Raw genomic sequence first — 19,614 nt, 5'->3', positions numbered from 1 at the left:
CGTTTTATCCTTCCTCTCTCTCTCTCCCAAACTCCACACTGCCTGTAATATTCTCAGCCTCTGGTTGGATGAGTGAGTCAATCACTGAATGGAGCAATGCACTGCCTTTAATGCTGCTAAGGCACAGTACCATAATCCTGTGCAATAGACACAGCTCAAAGGAAGGTATCTAGTCCGAAGAATAGGAAGCAGTAGGACTAGAACCCTGGGCTTTTGACTCTGGGTGCTTCTCTTTTTAGCAGGGGTCCCCAACCCCCAGGCCGCGGACTGGTACCGGGCCGCACAGCAGGAGGCGAGCGGCGGATGAGCGAGCGAAGCTTCATCTGCCGCTCCCCATCGCTCGCATCACCACCTGAACCTCCCCCCAGTCCGTGGAAAAATTGTCTTCCACGAAACCTGTCCCTGGTGCCACAAAGGTTGGGGACTGCTGCTTTTTCGGATACCTAATTTTCTCTCACCACTCAGCAAGTTTTAACATCAGGAAAGCAGGTTTACTACCTGCTCACCAGGCACTGTGGATAAGAGTGTACTCTCTGAGAATAAGCATAAGCAGACAGACACCTAAACACATGTCCAGTTCCACAGGGTGTGGCATCAGCAGTAGAATCCTCTCTCTTACGTTCCTTCTTCTGTCATCAGTACTGGACGGTATGTTCTGTAAATGGTCAACATTTTTCTAATTCCATAGCTTTTGCTAATTTCAAAGAAAAGTGCCAATTATACTACTGGCTCAGCATGCGCTCAGGTAAATATTCGTTCCATTCTCCCTGTCTCCTTCCTCCGTTTCCTGGTGTGTATGTTTTCCAAACACCATCATCAATTAATAGTACATGTGGAGGCCTGTAGGAAAAACACCTGATCTAGAAGTTTCAGTAAAATATGACCCATTTTTCCTTATGCATATGAATTGGTCCTTCTCCTTTTTTTGAAAATCATGCACTTCAAACTTTAGAGCACTAGGTTTTCATCCCTGATGTGTGGAGAACAAAATGCAGCCTCTTCATCATTTCTAAAAGCAGCTGAATTTAATCTGCCTCAGTCAGACTTCACCTCCCAGTTTCCTCACATGCCTGATTGGCATTGTGATGTGCGACTGTCCAGACCAGCCCTACAGATGTGTCTGTCATAAGGAAGGAGATTTCCTGCCAGGATATGATAATGTGCTTCCCATTGCTGCTGACAGCGGGGGCCCCAGACCTCTTGGCTCCAGGGGGGCAATTTTTAAACTTTTTTTTCAATTTAGTATTAAAATCAAAGCAGTACCATCTGTCATGTGAATCTGCCATGGCAGGGAACTGAGCGTGATCCATGGCCTGGATCTTGTTTAGACCACGTAAGTGATGGCAGCCCACACCATCCCATGTGTGTCTTTCATAGCTTTGATCAAGAGCTTAGCATTTGTGCCTGCAGAGGTGAGGAGTGCAATGAGTGGGGGGGACTTTGAGGTGTGAATATTTCTACTTCCTATTCATTTCACATTCATATTTGGCTAGATCCTGGACGACACATTGTGTCCCAGAAATGGCATTTGCCTCACAAAGTACAAGCCCTGCTAAGCAGAGCTCTTCCTTTGCACCAAGCCCCAGACAACCAGGTGCTTAATTGTTGTCAGCTTGCTTAAGTAAGGAGTGTCTTGCAGAAGGAAAGAAACTCTAGGGACAAAAAATGTGTTCATCTCGACATGTTGAGCTGGATGAAGTGGCAGCCAAGAGATTCTCATGGGCCGCCATCGGGAGCTGTGGCAACAGTTCAGGGATCTGCTATTCCCAGCTCCACAGCCTCAGCCAACCACAACTCACTGCCTCCCCAGCTGGACTATAGCCGTGACCCAGCCCTAGGGATAACCGAGGCCAAGTGCCGCCAAGCTCAGTGAGCTCTGGTGTGGCTCAGAGATCCAGCACATGTTAGAAAGGTGCATGTGCCCAGATCCTGGAGGAGACGCCTTACCCAGGATTCACTAGAAAACTCCACGATATTCCAGTTGTTGCCTTAAAAGATGATGAGAAACCTACTGGCTACTCAAGGCATTTCTAAAGGGGTCGAGCATATACTAACAACTGCTGAACATCAGTTTTTTCCCCCTGTATTTTGAGTTTTGTTGATCTAGTGTTATAATGTGTTGTTGCTGATACCTTATCACTGTCTGATCAAGTGATTAAATTTGCCCAGGCAGTCAATAATTTTTGAGATGAAGACATCTTTCTCTGTTTACTGAGTTGGAGTTTTCCTCCATCTATTTAAAAATTTCAGATCTTGAAACAATATCTAAAAACATCTGGAGACTGTGCTTTCATTGCTCTTAATTTATTGTACAGGTCTTTGCCCATTGACAACTACGTTTAAAGTTTTGCTAACACTATGTTATATCAATCATTCTGATACCGTCTTTGCAAATCCTCATTTATTGCCAGGTGTTCAGCAGGGACATGAGTGATTTTACCTTAAAAAAAATGTAACCTCCATTTTCTTGGTGCTTCAAAATTTATGAACAGTTCCATAACATCATCTCATTTTTTAATACACCAGTGACAGAGAGGCAAACAGGAATTATCCCCATGTGACAGATGTGAAAACTGAGGCTTGCCCACAGTTGCTAAGCTGGAAAGTAAGTGGTACAGCCAGGACTTGAGCCCCGGCTTCTGCCTCCGAAGCCCATGTTCTTTTCATTATCCCGTGCTCATTTCACCCGTGACCCTGGCCAAGAATGAGAGCAGATGTGTGCAATGGGAGAGGCAGCATGGATGGATTAGGATAGACCCATCATGCTCCCAGAAAAATAACTCAAAATGCATGTCCTGGTGTTGATGGGACTGTAGCACATCTTCAAATACAAAAGAGAGTAGTACATTTAATATAGAAATGATGTTTTGATAACTGACCAAAAATCTTGAAGTTTGGATTGGTAACGTGTTAGATAAAGTGAAGCAGCAAAGGACATTAAGCTCTAGAAACTTGAGAAAAATGCATGTCCAGGGATGAAGGGAGGGGAAGGAAGATGCAGCAAACCGCAGAGGGTCCCCCGCCCATTACTCTCCTCTGCTTCCCTTTACGGCCTGGGTCATGTCCAAAGCCTTTCTTAGGAACTACTTGGTAGTCCCCAAACACAGCTTACAGTTTGCTTTTGTGATGCCTTTGGGTAAACTCTTTTTAGAATCCCAAATATCTTCTATTAAGTAAATCCTTCTCATCTACTTAGTTTCAGGTCAAGTGTTCCTTTTCTAGGAAGCTGTCCCTAAACATCACACAGGAACAGAAGTCCATTCCTCCTCCACTCCTCTCCCATTTGATCCCTTCCTTTTGTGATGTTAGACGGTGAGAGCTTGGAGGGTGGAGACCAGGTCATTTCTTGGTGGAAGAGGCATGGTCTGGGGAAAAGCCATGGGCCCGGGACTTGAGAGCGAGACGCTGAAGAGGAGCGTATGCTGCTCAGCCACCTCTGGACTTAGGTTTGCAAAATAAGAGCATGAATTAATTTTTTTTAATATCCACTCTTGATCACAACTGTTGCCTGGATACAAAATGTTGTCTCCCTTTCAGATGTACAACAAATATATATAAAAAGTCATGAGAGGGCTTCCCTGGTGGCGCAGTGGTTGAGAGTCCGCCTGCCGATGCAGGGGACACGGGTTCGTGCCCCGGTCCGGGAAGATCCCACATGCCGCGGAGCGGCTGGGCCCGTGAGGCATGGCCGCTGAGCCTGCGCGTCCGGAGCCTGTGCTCCACAACGGGAGAGCCACAACAGTGACAGGCCCGCGTACCGCCAAAAAAAAAAAAGTCATGAGAGAAAATGACCTCAGTGTGTGAAACTTGTAAACATTTCTGCGATCTTGCCTTTGCAGGGAAATCCTTAATTCTTCGCTTTCAAACCTGAAGCAGAACTGACAACCATTTGTGTTCTCTTTGTTTGAAGCTTTATTTTTGTGAGTCAACGGTCTTTTTCCAGGTTTAGCTATTTCCTTAATGAAATTAATATTTCTCATGAAGTGGTTTCGTGAGGAAGTGCTCGGCGATGTCTGGGATGGGGGTGTGCGCCATTCCTGGAATGCTTCCCACAAGAAGAATTTTAGGAAGGGGCAACCATGATCCTACCCTGTCTAGGGGTTCAGGGTCTTTTCTGCTTTTACGCTCCCGTTTTGCACTTTAGGGGAGAATGTGTGGGTGTGTGCACGTGCATGCATGCGCAGACACACACATACCTCACACACACCTTTGACTCCTTTAAGAGGAAGGTGATGGAAGAAAGCCTTGAGAGTTCACACGCTTGCCTCAGTGCTTTTCTTTAGTTTTGTTACAGAAGGAACTAAAATAGAGGAAAACTCCTTCAATCTGTGGTCCAGGCAAGTGTGGCTGCTGCCTGGTGTGGCTGCCCTGAGTGTCCAGCCAGTCCTGGGGCTGGCTGACCTGCAGCTCTCAGTTCCGGCAGAGATGTTGAAGTCTAGGTAGCCCCAGAATTTTCACCAACTGCTAGATGAATCCTCAGGCAGTATATTTTCTATAAAATGTGCATTCAGAGCATGAAGATATCTCTTCTAAAGCTTTCCTCTCTAGACCTTCTAAATAACTCTGCTCCAAAGTACGGGTAAGAGCCCGAGGCCATGAAATGCACTGAAAGCACAATCATCCCCGAACATGTGGAGAACCAAGATCCCATGTGCTATAGGTGGGTCCTGTGAGGAGGACTAAAGGGGGAGTTAAGTCAGATGGCCATGGGAATGGGAATGTGGCCTCAAGAAGTGGTAACTGCAGATGAATTTAGCTAAGGTGCAGAAGAGGCAAAGACAGGAATTACAAAGGAGCTAAGGTAGATGTAGGAGAGGAAGAATGTTAAGTGTACCCCCTTCAGCCGCGTGATTGAGTTCAAGTATGGTGCTGCCTCATACCAGTTGTCGTTTAGCCACTCCATGCTTCTACTTCCCATTGGTAAAATGGAGATAATAGTAGCTTTTCATAGGGTGGTGTAAATATTTTACTGAATAATGTGTATTAAGTGCTTAAAACAGTATCTGGCACAGAGCAAACATTATACAACTCTTAGCTATTGTTACTAGTACCATTACGTCACTATTACTGTTATGATGAGATAATCATCACTGCTATAATGTTATTCATAAGGGACCAGGTCTTGAGTAGAGAAGTATAATAGTAGGGACTAAATTCAAATGGTACTTAGTTGCATCTTCATTTGGTTGTGTCTCATTTTTGGATCACCAGAGATGCACTTTTTTCTCTATTGAGTGGAAAAGTTTATCTCTGTATGAATGACTACTCTATACACTTTAAATGTTTTGATGAAAACACCTGATGGGTTCAGATAAAGCCATTCTTCCAAAAGGCTTGCAGCACTCTCCGATGGCTCATGTTTTCAGTCCTTTACTCTCCTGGGATACATTCTACCAACTGTTCAGCTACTGTGTTGGGTCTGCTGTTCAGAATCTTAATTATGCTGTACAGCATGAATTGTATGTGGATGAATAGAGCACCCATAAGGAATACTGAGATGTTTCAGGATCAGGGGTGTGTGTGGGAGATGGGGCACGTGGTGACTGGGTGCATCCAGGTGTGAGCAAACAGCGATGGTGTGTCACGTTCATTGTCATTTCCTTCTTAGATGACTATGCCCAGCTGTGTAACATCCCCGTCACGGGACGCCGGCAGCCATATGGACAGGATGCCTTGGTCGACTTCAGTGAACAGTACGCTCCCGAAGCTGATCCCTACTTCATTCAGGACCGTAAGCAACCTTTTTAGTTACTTTGGAACTAAATTGTGGTTCTGAAGTTTAGTCAGTGGTTCTCAAAATGTAGTCCCTGAGAATTTGTAAGAAATGCAAATTTGCGAGCTATGCTGTAGGCCTGCTGAATCAGATACCGGGGTGAGACCCACCAATCGGCTTTACCAGCCCTCTGAGTAAGCCCTACGTACACTCAAGTTTGAGAACCACCGGATCAGATTATGAGTCTCACTGGTGGGAATGCTATTACGTTTCTTTTCTTTTCTTTATTTATTTTTTGAGTTTTTATTTATTTTTATAAATTTATTTGTTTTTATTTTTGGCTGTGTTGGGTCTTTGTTCTGTGCACAGGCTTTCTCTAGTTGCAGCGAGTGGTGCGCGGGCTTCTCATTCTTGTGGCCTCTCCTGCTGCAGAGCACAGGCTCTAGAGCGCAGGCTCAGTAGTCGTGGCACATGGGCTTAGTGGCTCCGTGGCATGTGGGAATCTTCCCGGGCCAGGGATCGAACCCGTGTCCCCTGCATTGGCAGGCAGATTCCCACCCACTGTGCCACCAGGGAAGCCCTATTTATTTTTTTATACAGCAGGTTCTTATTAGTCATCAGTTTTACACACATCAGGGTATACATGTCAATCCCAATCTCCCATGCATCACACCACCACCCCAACCCGCCCCCCCACCACTTTCCCCCCTTGGTGTCCATACATTTGTTCTCTACATCTGTGTCTCTATTTCTGCCCTGCAAACCAGTTCATCTGTACCATTTTTCTAGGATCCAAATATATACGTTAATATATGATATTTTTCTCTTTCTGACTTACTTTACTCTGTATGAGAGTCTCTAGATCCATCCACGTCTCAACAAATGACCCAATTTCGTTCCTTTTTATAGCTGAGTAATATTCCATTGTATATATGTACCACATCTTCTTTATCCATTTGTCTGTCGATGGGCATTTAGGTTGCTTCCATGACCTGGCTATTGTAAATAGTGCTGCAGTGAACATTGAGGTGCATGTGTCTTTTTGAATTATGGTTTTCTCTGGGTATATGTCCAGTAGTGGGATTGCTGGATCATATGGGAATTCTGTTTTTAGCTTTTTAAGGAACCTCCATACTGTTCTCCATAGTGGCTGTATCAATTTACATTCCCACTAACAGTGCAAGAGGGTTCCCTTTTCTCCACACCCTCTCTAGCATTTGTTGTTTGTAGATTTTCTGATGATGTCCATTCTAACTGGTGTGAGGTGATACCTCATTGTAGTTTTGATTTGCATTTCTCAATTAGTGATGTTGAGCTGCTTTTCATGTGCTTCTTGGCCATCTGTGTGTCTTTGGAGAAATGTCTATTTAGCTCTTCTGCCCGTTTTTGGATTGGGTTGTTGTTTTTTTTTTAATATTGAGCTGCATTAGCTGTTTATATATTTTGGAGATTAATCCTTTGTCCGTTGCTTCGTTTGCAAATATTTTATCCCATTCTGAGGGCTGTCTTTTCGTCTTGTTTATGGTTTCCTTTGCTGTGTAAAAGCTTTGAAGTTTCATTAGGTCCCATTTGTTTATTTTTGTTTTTATTTCCATTGCTCTAGGAGGTGGATCAAAAAATATCTTGCTGTGATTTATGTCAAAGAGTGTTCTTCCTATGTTTTCCTCTAAGAGTTTTATAGCATCTGGTCTTACATTTAGGTCTCGAATCCATTTTGAGTTTATTTTTGTGTATGGTGTTAGGGAGTGTTCTCATTTCATTCTTTTACATGTAGCTGTCCAGTTTTCCCAGCACCACTTATTGAAGAGACTGTCTTGTATATCCTTGCCTCCTTTGTCATAGATTAGCTGACCACAGGTGTGTGGGTTTATCTCTGGGCTTTCTATCTTGTTCCATTAATCTATATTTCTGTTTTTGAGCCAGTACCATATTGTCCTGATTACTGTAGCTTTGTAGTATAGTACAAAGTCAGGGACTCTGATTCCTCCAGCTCTGCTTTTTTCCCTCAAGACTGCTTTGGCTGGCTATTCGGGGTCTTTTGTGTCTCCATACAAATTTTAAGATTTTTTGTTCTAGTTCTGCAAAAAATGCCATTGGTAATTTGATAGGGATTGCATTGAATCTGTAGATTGCTTTGGGATGTTTATTTTCTTTAAAGAAAATGTTATTTGTTATAACTTCCATGACAAAATCATTTTTTTACCCATGAAGTGGTGGCCTAGTTTAAGGGTCAGTTTTCTTGATAGCTTGGTTATTATATTGCAGTCTTTTTTCATAAAAGGAAATGGTAAATATTAACTGTACTGAGTTGATTTTTTTTAACATCTTTATTGTAGTTGCTTTACAATGTTGTTGTGTTAGTTTCTGCTGTATAACAAAGTGAATCAGCTATACGTATACATATATCCCAATATCCCCTTCCCTCTTGGTCTCCCTCCCACCCTCCCTATCCCACCTCTCTAGGTGGTCACATAGCACTGAGCTGATCACCCTGTGCTATGCAGCTGCTTCCCACTAGCTATCTACTTACATTTGGTAGTGTATATATGTCAATGCCTCTCTCTCATTTCATCCCAGTTTACCCTTCCCCCTCCCCATGTCCTCAAGTCCATTTTCTTAGAATGGGAGATAAAACGATTGCTCTCCTGGTCAGAGATTAATCTTTAGAATTCACTTGTGAGGGGGTTTATTAAGTAAGAAAGAATGTGTGATGCTTTTCCTGGATTTGTGAGCAGACTTTTCAAATGGGAGGTGGAGTGTGTTTGTGTGAATCCTGTTCCCATTTAGAAAGTAAATGCCTAAATGTACAACCAGAGTGTCCCGGATATGAAGCCACATAAGCTAAATATGTCTGTGGGAGAGACCAGAGCTTTCACATACAGACTAATTATGTGAAGTCTGAAAAATGGGATGGTACAAATTGAAATATCAGTAGATAATGGGTTGTCTGCCTTCAAGAATGGGACTAGAGCAGTGGCGTCCAGGTGCCTGTTCCACATCCTACATAGGGGGCCTCATTGCAGCAAGTGAAGCTGCTCCAGATTTTCAAGACAGAATCCCTGCAGACCAGGTAGTTGGGGTTAGGACTTCGGGGACACTGCTGAAATTATAAAATACAGCAATGCTCTTCTTTCTTTGGGACCTTTCACCTGTGCACAAAGCAAACTAGCTGTGACCTGGGTCCTGAGGAGCAACACAAGCTTTGTGGCTGCCTCTGGAGCTACTTCAGTTCTGAGCCAAAGAGTGTTTTCCTCCTTTCCCTTCCCTCCTTTTGTTTTTTAAAGTATGCAGTATATTGATCCTTCAGCCAAATTAAAACTGCTTTAAAATTTACGTGAAAACAGCATTCTATTAAATCAGCTGGGTTGGGTCTTCTAGACCTGAGTGGATCTAGAGCATTGCCAGCATCCAGAAGGACCCCTGGTTCCCCTTTTCCCAGCCACCCTCCCACCCCCTCAGGGTAACCACTATCCTAACACCTTAGATCAGTGGTCCCCAACCTTTTTGGCACCAGGGACCGGTTTTGTGGAAGACAATTTTTCCACAGATGGGGGGGGCGTGGTTGCAGGATGATTCAAGCTCATTACATTCATTGTGCACATTATTACATTGTAATATATAATGAAATAATTATACAACTCACCATAATGCTAACAGGAGGTGGAGCTCAGGCAGTAATGCGAGCAATGGGGAGCGGCAGATGAAGCGCCACTCACTTGCCCACTGCTCACCTCCTGCTGTGCGGCCCAGTTCCTAACAGGCCATGGACCAGTACCGGTCTGTAGCCCAGGGGTTGGGGACCCCTGCCTTAGGTTTTCTTTAATCAACCACAAATAATCATGCACTACTTCAAGAAATGTGCTTAAATACATTGACAGCTATAAGCCTGTGCCCTTATGATTTCTACACTTCTGTGTATATATTTATAGGTCAGTAAACATTTACTTTAAAAAAAAGGGAGAAGAAATATTAAAGTTGCAAGAAAGTACAGTTTGCCTGCCCCATAAATTGAAAATACCTGCCCCATAAATCCAAAATACCAGGGTAAATCTACATGTAACTCTGACGCAATCCCATGGCTTGTGTGTGCAGCCTCTAATGCATTATAGTTCAGATGCCAGGAATTTTAATGGTGAAGTGTTCTGGCTTATGTAGTTTTTTTTTAAGCTGTCATTGCTTTAAAACTTTTAAAATTCACTACAAATGTTAAGAAATAAGCATGTTGGTATCAGGTCAATTTCCTGTTTAGCAACATAGGAAGTTGCAGATGCAGTTCGAAGACCCCCCCAGGTTTGACTATGTAACGGCCTTTAAATTTCTTACAAGTTGCAGAGAAATAGCTCCTCCTTCCTAGACCAGGATCAAAGGCTCTCTGGCCCTACTGAAGACATAAAATCGTATGAGGTAAGATAGTAAAAGAGAGGCTGAACCACACCACCTTTATTATTCATCCTCTTGTGCCTCTCTGTTGAAGAAAGTTGGGCTAATGACTGGTGTCACCTTTAGTTAGAGCAGTATTTCTAAAACTGGAATTTTCTAGAGCCGAGATCAACTTTTTCTATAAATGGCCAGATGGTAAAATTTGTAGGCTTTGCAGGCTATATAGTCTCTTTTGTAGCTACTCAACTGTGCTCTGGAATCAGGAAAGCAGCCACAGACAGATATTAGCAAATAGGTGAGGCTGTGTTCCAGTAAACTTCATTTATAAAAATAGGTAGCAGGCCCACTTTAGAGCACGGGCTGTCCTTTGCTGACTGCTGTTGTTTTAGAGTCCTGTAGAAGTATTTTGGGGAGTCTGATTAATGCGTGTGTAGGAGTTTCAAATTTTAATTTCATGTTTTAACTTCTATAATAAACATAATTTTACTAGTTAAAATGGACTTTACTGTGTTACCTGGACTTTGAAATATTTCCATAGGTTGACTTTCTTGTCAATATTTCTCAAACTGGCTTCAGGACCTGCTGACAGTCTTGATGCCCAGTCGTATTTTTTTTCCTTTTTAGATGCATTACTTAATTTTTATAATCATTGTTAGACCTTACAGCCCTGCATAAGAAATGATATTTTGCTGCCCCCTGCAGTTCAACTGGAGAATTACTTCAAAGGCCAGATGTAGAGTTCTGACCCTAGGTTGATTTTTTTTTTTCCCCTTAAAAGCTAATACGTGGGGCTTCCCTGGTGGTGCAGTGGTTAAGAATCTGCCTGCGAATGCAGGGGACACAGGTTCAAGCCCTGGTCCAGGAAGATCCCACATGCTGCGGAGCAACTAAGCCTGTGCGCCACAATGACTGAGCCTGTGCTCTAGAGCCCATGAGCCACAACTGCTGAAGCCTGCGCTAGAGCCCGTGCTCTGCAACGAGAGAAGCCACTGCAATGAGAAGCCCACACACTGCAACGAAGAGTAGCCCACACTCGCTGCAACTACAGAAAACCTTGCACAGCAATGAAGACCCAACAACACAGCCAAAAACAAATTTATAAAAAAAAAAAGCAAATACATGCTGCCTTCAGAAGGTGGGGGAGAGGATAAGACCCCCACATCAACAGTGTGTTTGGGTCACCGTGGATTTACAACTTTCTAGAAACAGAGGAAAATATTCTTGATGCCTGGCTACATTGTTTTTGTACTACTAAACTCTAGCTCCGAATCAGTTTAAAGATATCTAAAAAAAAAAGAGCCAAACAAGAGCTTCTTTGTTTCTTTAAAAGAATTTTGGTTTTCTAAACAGAAATATGTATTTCTCGTTTATCAGGATGTTGTGAGTTCCTTTTACTGCCTTTATCCTTTGATCCCCCAAGAGCCCTTTTGTAAGGCTCATTCCAAAGCCAGAGCAAACAGACCTCACGTGGCAAGCCAGCCTGGGTTTTCTCCGCTCCTGGGAACTCCCCATGAAAGAGCACTGCCTCCAATGCTGTGCATCTTAGCAAATGTCTACTCTCATAGTGAGTTCCATCGGTTCTATCCTGAAAGATGTTCTGACATTTACCCTACTGAGAACTCAGGAAATTTAAAATCTTAGACAAAAAAATTTTAATAATTAAGGGCAAAAAAATACCCTACTTGCTGTATCATTTTATGTGGTTTTAGTGTAGAACAACAGAATTCAAGATGTGGGGCTAATCTGTACAACCTACACAAGATTGGTAATAGTTTGCTTAATATCGTGTACAGATATATTCACTTAAATTTTAATGCTGTCTTTAAGGAAAATGGGAAATATGTATGTATGATGAACCATAACCTTAATGATCATAAAAAACAGTGTAAGAGGTTGAAAATTTGTAACTTGCCTCCTGTCCTTTCCCTTCCAGGTTTTTTAAATAGCTTTGAGGAGTTGCAGGCTGAAGAATGTGGCATCCTCAACGGCTGTGAAAACGGGCGCTGTGTCAGGGTGCAGGAAGGTTACACCTGTGATTGCTTTGATGGGTATCACTTGGATATGGCCAAGATGACCTGTGTTGGTAAGAATCATATGTATTTGATGGGAAATTACTCTTTTCCTGAATGTCCTGTGGCTGGACCTCAGACAATCTAGTACATTTAAGATTTGCAGAGTTTCAGTTTGGGAAGATGAGAAAAGTTCTGGAGATGGACAGTGGTGACGATTACACAAAAATGTGAAGGTACTTAATGCCACTGGACTCTCCACTCAAAAGTGGTTAAAATGGTCAATTTTATGTTCCATATATTTTACCACAAATTTTTAAAAAGTTGGTATTTAAGAATTCATATAAATGGTACATACCTATGGAGGAAAGGCCAGAAAGTTTGAGGTAATTAGTTTGACTCTTTTAAATTGAGCTTTTGACTCTGCAGCAAATGTTTTCCCTGAATACCTGACACCAGCAAGAGGGGAATATAGATGAAAAAGAAAATACAACTTCCATTTTAGAGAAAGTTCTTTTCATAACTCTCACGTTGCCTTCCCTCTTACTTTTAAGAGAAGAGTAAAAATATGTTTATCCTTACCGTGTGATTGAGGATGTGTTCCTGAGCCTGCTGGCCTCCTTGCTAAATGACCCTTGACTTGTAGCATTTTTTTCCTCTATTTTTGTGGCTGTTTTGCTCCGTCGTGTAGTTTCCCCACTTCAATTTTGTTTGTTAGTCCCAATCTGAAGTGGGTCTAAAAAAAAAGGTAACCTGGGTTATTAAAGGTGTTTCAAGTGCACAGAGCCTTTCTTTCCTGTGGAAAGAAATCTAAGAAAGTAACTTAAACCTTTTGAGAGGCTGCTCAGAGGCTCTCTTTATTTCTCTTGACAACCTAACAAACAGTTCTTCGGCATGTGCAGAGAGGAATTTAGAAGTAGGATAGTTGTTCCAGCTTCCTTAAGGTTTGACTATAAAAAGTCAAGCTGACAAAATGGTCCCTGTTGTGTTAAATAACAAACAGGGAAAGAAATTCTAGAACCTCCTGGATAATCACCTTTTTAAGATCTATAAAGTAGTATTTCTCTTGCATGTAATTGAAAGACAATAATGGGAAAGACTGCAGTTTACTGGGGGGAGAGCACAGAACAGCCAGGCTGTGTTCAGGCCGGATGCCTAAGGTAGGGTGTAGATTGCATTTCCTCCTGGAGCAATGTTGAAGCTTGCTAACCTGCATGGTTTGGCTTATTGCAGATGTCAACGAATGTGATGAGTTGAACAACCGGATGTCTCTCTGCAAGAATGCCAAGTGTATCAACACCGAAGGTTCCTATAAGTGTGTGTGTCTGCCCGGCTTTGTACCTTCCGACAAGCCAAACTACTGCACTCCATTGAATACCGCCTTGAATTTAGAAAAAGACAGTGACCTGGAGTAAAAGTGAAGCTACATAACCTAAACCTGTATACTCTGCACTGTGTAAAGGAGAAAGAGAAATGTATTATACTTCAGACATTTCACTTGACCCAGAATGTTGGAAATATGGAAACATCATGGAATTGTATATCCTCAGAAGCGAAAGGATTCAGTGTGAGCCTGACTTGTGTGACAGACCAAATGGACATTTCTCTGAAAAAACAGTATATATAGTCTGTTCATATGTAAAATTCAGTGGAAAAGAGGCAGAACAGTGCTATTATTTTAAACAGAAGGTTGTATTATTATGTTTTTTGTTTTGATATTTTTTACTATTGCTTGATTAAATCTGGCATTTAAATAGTGGTGGAAATATTTTATATAATTTTCATTTTTTGGTTATGCAGTTCCTTGGCTACTGTTTCTTTCAAATGTCAAGTGCAAAAGCCTTTGATAAAATATTGTTTAAACTATTATAAGTATTGTTACACAGGGTTATGCTATTCCTGGTCTGGAACATTTTTAAAATCCAAATTGTCCTGTGGAGCAGGCAGTGATTAATTGTTTGTTTCAAAACTTTTATACACATTTGGAGAAAAGTACTTTATATTTACAATGTGGTATCTGATTTTAATGTCCATTTTTAGCCAAGCTGCTGGTAGGTGTTCATTGGATCCCTTTCCTACAAATGGAAGAACTAATGAGCTTACATTAGTGTTTGTTACAATGTGTAAAGTAGGACCAGCAAATTTTAAAACTTGATGATCCCAATATATTTACCATTGTATGTTAAAGCAAAATAAATCACCATTTTTTTAGAAAATTTCTACATCCGAGTAATGTCAATGACCATGTGCACACAAGTTGTTCCCGACCACCCCACTCTATCAATGGTCTTCTATGAATGTAGAGTGTTTTACAGGTTAATTATTACATTTGTTAGATACTGTTATGGGTGGAATTGTGTCCCTGGAATTCATGTTGAGTCATGTCCCCTCAGTACCTCAGACTATGACTGTATTTTTAGATGAGCTAATTAAGGTTGAAGAAGGTCACCGGGGTGGGCCCTAATCCAATAGGACTGGTGCTCTTATATGAAATTAGGACATACACAGGAAGATCCTGGGAAGGCACAGGGGGCCGACAGCCATCTACAAGCCAAGGAGAGAGGCCTAAGAAGAAAATTCTATAATACCTCGATCTTGAACTTCTAGCCTCCAGAATTAAAAAAAAATAAATTTAAGCCACCCAGTCTGTGGTACCTTGACAGCCTTTAGCAAATGAATACAGATGCATAACATAGGAAGAATAGCTTTCAATGTTCCAAGCCTTACTTAATACAAATCCACAGTCATACAGTTGTCTTATTTAACCTGAATTTCAGAATCTTTTTAAGACTTTTTTGATGTGGACCATTTTCGAAGTCTCTATTGAATTTGTTACAATATTGCGTCTGTTCCATGTTTCAGCTTTTTGGCCGTGAGGAATGTGGGATCCCAGCTCCCTGACCAGGGATCAATCCCGCACCCCCTGCATTGAAAGGCGAAGTCCCAACCACTGGACCACTGGGGAAATCCCTCAGAATCATTTTTAATAAGAGCATCTGAGTTTTCAAAAACAAACTATGGATAGGCATACTCAGCAGAAAATATCCCCATTTAACATTTTCTTGTAAGACAGGCTTTTGGATTTTAGCATCTGCCATAGGAGGAATGGTACATCTAAAATGTCCATGTCCTCTACCACCGAGAGCCCTATGACCGGGCACCAACCGCTGTCCCTGCCTTCCCAGGAGCTTGCACGGGCCACGCACCCGCACACCCCCTGTCAAGGGGATAATGGCCAGCACACGGTAAGGAAAAAGGACGCCCAAACTAAAAGCAGCTCTCACACCAAAAAACTATTAAACGCACACAAACCACACAGGAACACTCCCGCTTATAAACAGACCTCCAAGATTACAGTAATTGTTTCTTCTCAACTCACAGAGTAAGAAATATAGTATAAGCAAAATGAAGAAGCAGAGGAACCACTCCCATTTAAAAGACCAAGAGAATTCCCCTGAAGGAACAAACAGTGAAACAGACCTCTTCAGTCTAATAGACACCGAGTTCAAAAAGGAGGTAATGAAAATACTGAAGGAATTAAGAAAGGCTATCAACAGAAATGCAGATTCCTGTAAAAAGGAACTCGAAATTAAGGTGGAGCCAAGAAAAATTAGAAAATTCATTTGCCAAGACAGAAGCTGAGCTCAAGGCAATGAATAGCAGGATGAATACATTAAGTCCCCTACATACGAACCTTCAAGTTGCGAAATTTCCAAGATGTGAACATGCGTTCCATCAACGTCAGGCGTGAGTGAAATTGCAGCTTGCCCTCCATCTCCTATTGCTGATGATCCTACCATCTCCCACCTCCTCTCCCTCCTCCAGTCAGTAACTCTTCTTGCCTGTTCACTCAACACCAGCCCCTGTATGCCAGCTCTTGTACTGTACTACTGTACTTCTCAAGGTACTGTACTGTAAGATTAAAAATGTTTTATTTTTGTGTTTATTTTTTATGTATTAGTTGTAAATACATTATTATGTATTATTTGAAAAGTATTATAAACCTATTATAGTAGAGTACTATATAGCTGATTGTGTTAGTTGGGTACCTAGGCTAACTTCGTTGGACTTACGAACAAATGAGACTTAATGAATGCACTCTTGGAACAGAACTCATTTGTATGTAGGGCACTTACTGTACATAATGCAGAAGAAAGAATAAGTGATCTGCAAGATAGAATACAGTGATGGAAATTACCCAATCAGAACAGAAGACAGCCAAATGAAAAAAGATGAAAGCAATATAAGAGACCTATGGAATAATATAATAAATATGACCAATATAATGTAAAAAAATACAAAGCTTGCCAGTCTGTGCATAATAGGGATTTCAGAAAGAGAAGAAAGAGAAAAGGGGATTAAAAATGTATTTGAAGAAATTATGGCTGAAAACTTCTCAAACCTAAAGAAGGAAATAGATATCCAGATACAGGAAGCACAGAGGGTCCCAAACAAGATGAACCCAAACAGTCCTACACCAAGACATACTATAATAAAACTGGAAGAAGTTAAAGAGAGGATTCTAAAGGCAGCAAGAAGCTAATTACAAGGGAACCCCCTATAGGGCTATCAGCTGATTTCTCTACAGAAATGCTGCAGGCCAGAAGGGAGTGGCAAAATATATTCAAAGTCTTGAAAGGGAAAAATCTGCAACCTAGAATACTCTACCCTGCAAGATTATCACTTAGGAGGAGAGAAGGAATTTCTCAGGGACTTCCCTGGTGGTATAAAGAATCTGCCTTCCAATGCAGGGGTCAAAGTTCCGATCCCTGGTTGGGAAACTAAGATCCCACACGCTGCGGGGCAATTAATCCCGCACACCACAACTAATGAGTTCACACCTCTCAACTAGAGATCCCACATGCCGCAAACTACAGAGCCCACGCTCTCTAGAGCCTGCGCACCACAACTAGAGAAGAGAAAACCTGCAAGCCACAACCAGAGAGAAGACTGTGCACTGCAATGAAGAGCCCGTGCACCACAACGAAAGATCCCGCATGCCACAACTAAGACCTGACACAGCCATAAAAGTAAATTAAAAAAAAAAAGAATTTCTCAGATAAGCAAAAACTAAAAGAATACAGCAATACTAAACCTATCTTAAAAGAAATATTCAAAGGTCTTCCCTAAATAGAAAAGAAGAAGATATAGGAAAGAGGGAATCACAATTGGAAATTAAATCACTTAAGCTGGTTTACAGATCAAAAAGAAAAACTAACCTATTTGTGAAAGCAATGATAAACATAAGGAACAGCAAAAGGATAAACATGAAGATGTAAAAAAGGACGTCAAAATCACAAAATGTGGGGAAGGAGAATAAGAAAATCTAGATTTTATTTTTTCTTCTTACAATGTCTATTCTAAAACTATCAGTCTAAAGCAAGCAGTTATAGGAAGGAGTCAACATACCTGAAAAACAGGGTAACCACAAATCAATAACATACAATAGATTCATAAAAGCCAAAAAGAAGAGGACACAAACATAAAAGGAACATCAAACCACAAAAAGAAAAAGAAACAAAGAAGAAACATAGAATCGACTGGAAAACAAGGTTTAAAATGGCAATAAATACAGATGTATTAATAATTACCTTAAATGTCAATGGACTGAATGCTCCAATCAAAACACAGAGTGGGGGAGAGGGGGAAGATGGCAGAAGAGTAAGACGCAGAGATCACCTTCCTCCCCACAGATACATTGGAAATACAACTACACGTGGAACAACTCCTACAGAACACCCACTGAATGCTGGCAGAAGACCTCAGACCTCCCAAAAGGCAAGAAACTCCCCACGTACCTCGGTAGGGCAAAAGAAAAAAGAATAAACAGAGACAAAAGAATACGGACGGGACCTGCACCAATGGGAGGGAGCCGTGAAGGAGGAAAGGTTTCCACACACTAGAAGCCCCTTCATGGGCGGAGACTGCGGGTGGCGGAAGTGGGGAGCTTCGGAGCCATGGAGGAGAGCGCAGCAACAGGGGTGCAGAGGGCAAAGCAGAGAGATTCCCCCACAGAGGATCGGTGCCAACCGGCACTCACCAGCCCTAGAGGCTTGTCTGATCACCCACCGGGGTGGGCTGGGCTGGGATCTGAGGCTCGGACTTCGGTCAGATCACAGGGAGAGGACTGGCGGCATGAACACAGCCTGAAGGGGTTAGTGCACCACGGCTAGCCGGGACAGAGTCCGGGGAAAAGTTTGGACCTGCCAAAGAGGCAAGAGACTTTTTCTTCCCTCTTTGTTTCCTGGTGCGCAAGGAGAGGGGATTAAGAGTGCTGCTTAAAGGAGTTCCAGAGACGGGCGTGGGCCACGGCAAACAGCGCGGACCCCAGAGACGTGCATGAGACACTAAGGCTGCTGCTGCCACCACCAAAAAGCCTGTGTGCAAGCACAGGTCACTATCCACACCTCCCTTCCGGGGAGCCTGTGCAGCCCGCCACAGCCAGGGTCCCGTGACCCAGGGACAACTTCCCTGGGGGAACGCACGGCGCGCTTCAGGCTGCTGCAACATCACGCCAGCCTCTGCTCCCACAGGCTCGCCCCGCACTCCATACCCCTCCCTCCCCCGGCCTGAGTGAGCTGGAGCCCCCGAATCAGCAACTCCTTTAACCCTGTCCTGTCTGAGCAAAGAACAGATGCCCTCCGGTGACCTACACGCAGAGGTGGGGCCAAATCCAAAGCTGAAACCCAGGAGCTGTGTGAACAAGAAGAGAAAGGGAAATCTCTCCCAGCAGCCTCAGGAGCAGCAGATTAAATCTCCACAATCAACTTGATGTACCCTGCATCTGTGGAATACGTGAACTGACAACGAATTATCCCAAATTGAGGAGGTGGACTTTGAGAGCAAGATTTATTATTTTTTCCCCCTTTCCTCTTTTTGTGAGTGTGTATGTGTATGCTTCTGTGTGAGATTTTGTCTGTATACTTTTGTTTTCATCATTTGTCCTAGGGTTCTATCCGTCCGTTTTCTTTTTTTTACTTTAAAAAGATTTTTTCTTAATTATTTTTTTATTTTAATAACTTTATTTTATTTACCTTACTTTATTTTATTTTATCCTCTTTCTTTCTTTGTTTCTACTTTTTCTCCCTTTTATTCTGAGCCATGTGGATGAAAGGTTCTTGGTGCTGCAGCCAGGAGTTAGTGCTGTGCCTCTGAGGTGGGAGAGCCAACTTCAGGACACTGGTCCACAAGAGACCTCCCAGCTCCACGTAATATCAAATGGCGAAAATCTCCCAGAGATCTCCATCTCAACAACACCCAGCTTCGCTCAATGACCAGCAAGCTACAGTGCTGGACACCCTATGCCAAACAGCTAGCAAGACAGGAACACAACCCCACCCATTAGCAGAGAAGCTGCCTAAAATCATAATAAGTCCACAAACACCCCAAAACACCCCACCAGACATGGACCTGCCCATCAGAAAGACAAGATCCATCCTCATCCACCAGAACACAGGCACTAGTCCCCCCCACCAGGAAGCCTACACAACCCACTGAACCAACTACAGCCAC

The 19,614-nt window shown here is 42.6% G+C and overlaps 1 protein-coding gene across 9 annotated transcripts in view; it reads left to right on the top strand.

The window, feature by feature from the left end:
* LTBP1 (latent transforming growth factor beta binding protein 1) overlaps window positions 1–14,318 on the top strand; it is a 424,099-nt gene extending 409,781 nt beyond the window's left edge. For all 9 annotated transcript variants that reach the window (XM_067703302.1, XM_067703301.1, XM_067703300.1 and 6 more), the window contains 3 exons: window positions 5,609–5,731; window positions 12,027–12,176; window positions 13,336–14,318. In XM_067703302.1, the coding sequence (XP_067559403.1) occupies window positions 5,609–5,731; window positions 12,027–12,176; window positions 13,336–13,517 (455 nt within the window). In that variant the 3' untranslated portion in view covers window positions 13,518–14,318. The remainder of the gene's footprint in view (window positions 1–5,608; window positions 5,732–12,026; window positions 12,177–13,335) is intronic.
* The last annotated feature ends 5,296 nt before the right edge of the window (window positions 14,319–19,614 follow it).

This window comes from Pseudorca crassidens, chromosome 14 (genome assembly GCF_039906515.1).
Source record: "Pseudorca crassidens isolate mPseCra1 chromosome 14, mPseCra1.hap1, whole genome shotgun sequence".
NCBI classification, from domain to species: Eukaryota; Metazoa; Chordata; class Mammalia; order Artiodactyla; family Delphinidae; genus Pseudorca; species Pseudorca crassidens.
This window is presented reverse-complemented; position numbering and strand designations above follow the sequence as displayed.